The 7258-nt window shown below is 49.2% G+C and overlaps 1 protein-coding gene across 1 annotated transcript; it reads right to left on the bottom strand.

Annotated features, from left to right (window-relative positions):
* Positions 1-1401: 1401 nt before the first annotated feature.
* LOC133360704 (zinc finger protein 782-like) lies at positions 1402-5886 on the bottom strand. The gene is made up of 3 exons (XM_061579490.1): positions 5875-5886; positions 4774-5603; positions 1402-1606 (listed from the first exon to the last, which is right to left on the bottom strand). Exons 1-3 carry the CDS (start codon positions 5884-5886, stop codon positions 1402-1404), a joined length of 1047 nt encoding a protein of 348 aa, XP_061435474.1.
* Between the last annotated feature and the right edge of the window lie 1372 nt (positions 5887-7258).

Below are 7258 nucleotides of genomic sequence, written 5' to 3'. Positions count from 1 at the left end.
TTGCATTATTGTAATTTTATATTGTATATTATAGCTATTGTATATTTTAGATTTTATTTTGTTCAATTTTTACATAGTTTAGCTCCGTAATATTAGTTAGACTTGTACCTTTTAGTATAGTTAGACTTGTAAACCACTTATTTAAGATTTAAGATTCCTATATGTTGAATGTATGCACCTTCCGGCCAAGTAAATACCTTGTCTGTGCGAACTTTCATGGCGAATAAAACCCCTTTCTGATTCTGATCTACATCTACAGAACATGAAGAAGCAGTGGCATCTACATCTGCAGAACGTGAAGAACCAGTGGCATCTACGTCTGCAGAACATGAAGAACCAGTGGCATCTACGTCTGCAGAATATGAAGAACCAGTGGCATCTCCATCTGCAGGACATGAAGAACCAGTGGCATCTACGTCTGCAGAACATGAAGAGCCAGTGGCATCTACATCTGCAGAACATGAATAGCCAGTGGCATCTACATCTGCAGAACATGAAGAATCAATGGCATCTACATCTGCAGAACGTGAAGAACCAGTAGTGTCTACATCTGTAGAACGTGAAGAACCAGTGGCATCTACATCTGCAGAACATGAAGAACCAGTGGCATCTACGTCTGCAGAATAGGAAGAACCAGTGACATCTCCATCTGCAGAACATGAAGAACCAGTGGCATCTACATTTACAGAACATGAAGAATCGGTGGCATCTACATCTGCAGAACATGAAGAACCAGTCGCATCTACGTCTGCAGGACATGAAGGACCAGTGGCATCTACGCCTGCCTAACTTAAATAACCAGTGACATCTACAGAACATGAAGAATCAATGGCATCTGCAGAACATGAAGAACCAGTGGCATCTACATCTGCAGAACATGAATAAGCAGTGGCATCTACATTTACAGAACATGAAGAATCAGTGGCATCTACATCTGCAGAACATGAAGAACCAGTGGCATCTACATCTGCAGAACGTGAAGAACCAGTGGCATCTACGTCTGCAGAACATGAAGAAACAGTGGCATCTACATCTACAGAACATGAAGAACCAGTGGCATCTACATCTGCTGAATAGTGATATCAGAGCACGACTATACAAGGGGGAGTGACGTGAGTGAAGGTTTTGGGTCGCCAGCAAGAGGGATGAGACTAAGGGTGGCAGTTTTACGGCCGGGGCAGTAAGGAGGAAGACTTTAATATGACGTTAATAATCATCGAGGTGACTCGTCTCCACTGCCAATGTAGTGGTGTGGGGGGGGGGGCTTAACTGGTGAAAATAAAAAAAAGGCTATTAGTTTTCGTTCAAATTATAGCTCAACAAAGTGGCTTACCCAGCAACACGAAACATAATATATTTAAATTTTACCAACAAAAATGAAATTATTGACATTTATTTACTTTAGACGTGCGACGCTCGGGAGGCCTCCATCGCCCCCTTCTTCCCCTCGTGGCTCTTCATGTGGCTGCGCAGGAACTTGGGGTGCACGAAGCCCCGGCCGCACATGGGGCAGGCGTGCGGCCTCTTGCCCGTGTGGATCATCGCGTGAATCCTGAGGTACGAGCGGTCTGCATAGAACTTTCCGCACTTTCCGCACCGCGTGTGGCTGCTCGCCCACGTGGGTGCCCACATGGCGCCTCAGCTCCGACGGGCGCATGAAGCCGGCGTCGCACTTCGGGCAGCCGTGGGGCCGCTCGCCCGTGTGGGTGTATTCCATGGAATACATATTATCTGGTCTTGTGTGATTGCCCTATTATTCTTGTATCTCTTTTGAGTTACCCCCGGTCTAATACCTCGTGATTATTTGACTTATGTTTAACCAAGATTTATAATGTACCATTAGATGTTACTCCGGTATTTCAAGGGTTTTATTAACTTTTGCTCCCTGTCTGTATCCAGGGATCCGTGCTTTTTATTCTCGAGTTATATTTTGATATCCTGAGGTTGGAGATGTAATTAAGTTTTCACTTAAGCTTTCTTGACTGACAGAATTCATATTGCTTGGTTCTCTTGGTAAAGTCACGTAGATAGAAAGATACAATAAGAAATAAAATAAGTAATACTGCATCATTAGACCTCCTTTGCCAGTACCAAAATATAATAATAGGGTTTTTCCCCTTTTTTTCTGGCAACAAAACTGAAACCTTTTTACAAGGATTCATGTCTGCATTAACCACAATACTTGCAGTCAAAATGCAAACAAAACACACTATGATAATATATGCATTGTCCTTGAAACGGATTGATCCGTCCCTTGGTGTGGTTCTTTCGGTAAAGGCGTTAGAATTTTATTGTTTTATATTTTATTATTTTATTGTTTCCCTTCTACGTGAAAGCTTTAAATCACAATTTACACTCTACATTCACAAAAGATAGCCGCAATTACTCGGGCAACGCCAGGTATTTTCCATCAGTAAGAAATAATAACTGTTTTCTACGTTTATTGTCAGTAAATATTGTTTCTCAAATTATATTAATATAAATCATATCTATGAATTACATTAATATAACATTTGATTTAAAGCTTTCATGACTGCAGGGATTCATATTTTTGGTTCTTTCGGTAAAGTCACGTAGAAGGGACACAATAAAATAATAAAATAAAACAATAAAATCGTCACGACGTTTCGAATGCAACACAAGCAATCATCATCAGGTGTGAAATCCACAGCAAGAAAATAAAAAAAAAAAGTGGCGGTTTTTCTTAACGTCAACACCACGGACAGCGATTTTGGCAGTTGTTCAGATGGACGAGTCCATCTATGTTCAGAAAAGAGGAGGGTGGAGAGGAAGAGAATGGAATGCGGTCTGGAAGTCACCGTAAGCGTAAAATAAATCAATTCAGACCCGAAACCGCCACGTTTTTTTAAAATGTTCTTGCTGTGGATTTCACACCTGATGATGATTGCTGTGCTGCAGTCGAAACGTCGTGATAATTTTATTGTTTGATATTTTTATTTTTTGTTCCTTCTACGTGACTTTACGAAAGAACCAAGAACACATTAATATAATTTGATATAAATGTCGATGTATTAAACACATTCCTGCAGAGGGAGCTGGTAGGAACGTTGGGTTGCTCGGTCAATGGCCAGGATCAAAGGCGGCGTGGTGTATTCCGCAAATATGGCCGACTGTTAGGGCGGGCACCAAGCCGGCGTGAGTAGGTTAAACGTTGAGTTTTAAAGGGCACCACGGGGTGACCAGCCCCTTCCCACCCCAGCCCCACCCCCCACCTAGCCCCTCCCTCCCCTCTCCAACCAGCCCTCCCCACCCTCCCCACCCAGCCCCTCGCCACCCTCCCCTCTTCCACCAGCCCCACCCCTCCCATTTTTGGATGCACGACGGACGGACACAATAATCCCCTGTGGGTGGTGTAACCAGGAGGTTCCTACCAGTATTACTAATTTAATAACTAGGGCATTGTTTCGTTTATGCAGTATTACTCGGGACGGTAAGAGGCACTACAGGTGCTTTGGGCAGATGCTTGATGTCAAATGTTAAAATGTTTCTTCTTAAAAAGTTTGTTAAATAATTTGTACGTTAAACGTTCTTGGATATGATAAGTGGCTGCTATCATAATCGAGATTCGGGCTGACTCCCTTACTGAGAAAGCGAGCTGCGGTGCGGTGACGTGGAGGGTGTTTCTGATTGCTACTGCATACCTGTAACCCATATGATTTTACCCCGTATTCTTGTACAGGGAGTTTTAGGTCTATATGGGCATACAGCCGTTTCATACGGGGAAAAAAATGATGATGTTTTTTGTCTATTTGTTTGTGTTTCTCCCTTGTCATGGGACTTTGTCGGATGAACGTTGAGATTATAAGGTGCACGGGGTGACCAATGATGTCTGATTGGTCTGTAATAAGGTAAGGCACTGATAGGCGGTCGACATGTATGCAGATACACAACTGTTCTTCAGAAAAGCACTTTGAAATGAAGTTTCACCATGATCGCAACCCCCCCCCCCCCCCCCCCCCCCCCCCCCCCCCCCCCCCCCCCCCCCCGGTGCTCAGGTCTTGCATTCGCCCACAAAGCAGAGTCCATAGCCATCGTCTCAGAACTTGTTTTATTTGTATCATCATCGTTGTTGTTGCTGCTGATTATTCAGCCGACCTGTACCCCTCTCAAGGAGAGGGGGAGCAGGAGGAGAGGGGACAGGGTGGACCGGCTACACCTGTCAGCGTGGCACTTCACTGTTATTGGCCATCGCCGTTTCCTGATTAGGTCCGTTTACTCTCCATTGGTCAGCTCTGTGCACTCTTTAAGGCATCGCCACTTCCTCTTAGTTCCCGCCTCTTCCTGTTTAGCCACGCCTCTTCGGTTCATGACACACCTTTCCGTTTAGGACACGCCTTTTCTTGTTTAGGCCACGCCTTGTCCTGTTTAGGCCACAACCTTTTTTCCTGTTTCGGGCCATGCCCCCTCTTTGTTTAGGCCCGCCCCTTCCCCCCGGATGGGGGGTAGGGCTGGTTTGGGTGGTTGGTGGCTGTTGTGGAATGGAGGGTGACGCGAGCAGGCAGCAGTAGGGGCAGTGGTGGGTGTGGGGCGTTAGAGGCTTGGGGTGTGCGGGGGTCGTAAGAGGTCGGGGTGGATGGCGACTTCACCACGACAATCAGAATCCCTCTAAAGAGCGACGAAATGACGAACAATCCCTCCGATCTGAGCCTAACCCTACCGGCCGCCTTCGCGTAGATTCCCCCTCCCTCGCCAATACACGGAGAGCGCAAAGCCGCCGGTGGAAGCCGACCCTCCGGTCGCGGCTGCCCGCACCCGATACCAGTCAGCGGACCGGCGTGCGTCGCCATGTGACGCTTGAGGACCTTGGCGTGCGTGAAGCTCTTTGCGCACACGCGGCACCGGTGAGGGTCCTCGCCGTTGTGCATCGCAACGTGGCTCCTGAGGTACGACGGGTCGGCGTAGCGCTTGCCGCACACGGGGCACTCGTTGCGGCCGCTCCCCGTGTGCGTGCGCGCGTGCACCTTGAGGTACGACGCCTGCGCGAAGCCACAGCCGCACACGCCGCAGCGATGCGGCCGCTCGCCCGTGTGCGTGCGCATGTGCCCCGCAGCACCGACGCCTGCATGAAGCCGCCGCAGACGTCGCAGCGGTGGGCGTTCGCCCGTGTGCGTGCGCATGTGCACCTTGAGCTTGGACGGGCAGATGAAGCCCTTGCCGCACAGGCGGCAGGCGCTGGGCTTCTCGCCCGTGTGGCTCAGCTCGTGGACCTTGAGGTGGACCGACTGGATGAAGCCCTTGCCGCACGCCTGACACCTGTAGGGCCTCTCGCCCGTGTGGGTCATCACGTGGTTCCTGAGGTGGGCCGCGCGGACGAAGCCCTTGCCGCACGTGGGGCAGGCGTGCGGCAGGGCCTCTCCGGCCGTCTTGGCGGGCGGGGAGGTTTGCGGCGGGGCGGGGTTGCCGCCATCGCGCGTCTCTGCGTGCGACCGCAGGAGGAGGTGGCAGCCGGGAGCCCCGCTAGAGGGAAGCTCCTTCGTACGAAGTGGCTGACAAAGGCGTCGGAAGCCTCTCCTCCTCCCCCGAGGCCACACGAAGGACAGCCGGGTGACCCCTCGGGACGTCGCACGCCGCCCCCCGCTGCTCTGCCGGGGGAGAACGGTTTTTGATTGGCCGTGAGAACTGTCTGTTGTGCGTGTTGTGTGTGCGTTGTGTGTGTGTGTTTTGTGGGCGTTTGTGTGGCATTGTGTGTGCTTGGTGTGCTGAGTGTGTGTGTGTGGAGAGACACAGACTCCAAATATACAGCAGGCGTAGTCAGGCTCGGGACCGAACCCACGACCTCCTGCAGATCAGGCGAGGGAGTTTACATCACCTAGCCACCACGGCTGCCCTACAGGAGGCTCCCTCCATAATTACCTTCACCATCATCCTCCTCCACCTCCACCTCGATCTCCGCCACGCCTGACGGGCCGTCCTCCAGTCTCCCGCACACGCGACCCGGCAATCTCCTCCTTCGCGCCTCGCCCCGGAAGCATCGCCGCCTCCGCCACCATCGGCGCGACCGCCACAGTCACCGCCACCGTCAGCCGCCGCCGCGAGCCCCTTCAGGACTCCTCCGTCGGCCTGGAGGTCCACCTTGACGACACGAAGGCCGTGGCGCTCCCCTCCAAGTCCCTCCGTGTCCGGCGCCTGTCCTCGGAGCTCCTCCTTCACCCGAACGCCGGCTCCCAGCGCTGAGTGGGGGGGGGGGGTGGAATGAAGAGCGAAGGGGTTGAGGAGTGGGTGGGGGGGGGGGGAACACAGAGACGGACCAATTACGCCCAACGAATCCCTCCTCAGAACCGCAGCAGGCGGAGAGGGAAGGGGGGTAATCCGATAATCTACAAAGCTCTTTACCTTGTGTGCAACCAAAACAAACTCACGAATAAATAAATAAACGCACCATAGGATGGCAAAGTGCAGGAAAGGTAAGCAATCACGAACACAAAATTCGAAGTTAACTTTTTGTTATTTTACCAAGTAAAGCCCACTGCTAGAAATGTCAACACGACGACGATGATGATATCAGCCGCTAGGTTGAGCTACTATCATTGTGGTGATGGTTTGACTCAGGGGCTTGATGAGGATGAGTCTCTATGGGTCTTAATTCTAGATTTGAAGCTTTCGTGACTGCAAGGATTCATACTCTTGGGTTTTTTCAGTAAAGTCACGTAGGTAAAAAATAATAATAAAATAAAACAATAAAAATGAAAATAACTCAATTAAATCACGACGTTTCGGAGGCAACACAAGTATCCATCTTCAGGTGGGACCGTCACAGCCAAATTTACTGTAATCAAGTGAAGAGAAATCCAAGGGACCATATCTTATATACTGAATACAGTAAATTTGGCTGTGACAGTCCCACCTGAAAACGGAGACTTGGTTGCCTCCGAAACGTCGTGATTTAATTGAGTTATTTTCATTTATCATTATTTATTATTATTATTTAATTATTATTTTTAACCTAAGTGACTTTACCAAAAAAACCAAAGAGTATGAATCCTTGCAGTCACAAAAGCTTCAAATCTAGAACCTAGGATGGAATGCGCAATTGTGCATTTGAATTGTTATTAGTTTAAATAGTTATCACTGCCTACTACGATAAAACCTGGCAGCAACTTCCTGACGATGGAGCGCTGAGACCTGGGTGGGCCTGACCTGGTCTAAGTAAATAATTAAAAGCCTTCGTTTACTTCAGATTTAGTAACATTGCAATCGCAACGAGATGTAATAGCTGTTGATCATCATTGCCTAGAAG

This window comes from Lethenteron reissneri, chromosome 69, assembly GCF_015708825.2.
Source record: "Lethenteron reissneri isolate LAM-NWPU_2019-01 chromosome 69, ASM1570882v1, whole genome shotgun sequence".
In the NCBI taxonomy this organism is placed as follows: Eukaryota; Metazoa; Chordata; class Hyperoartia; order Petromyzontiformes; family Petromyzontidae; genus Lethenteron; species Lethenteron reissneri.
Note: the sequence above shows the minus strand (reverse complement) of the source record. Positions and strands in the feature narration are given on the sequence as shown.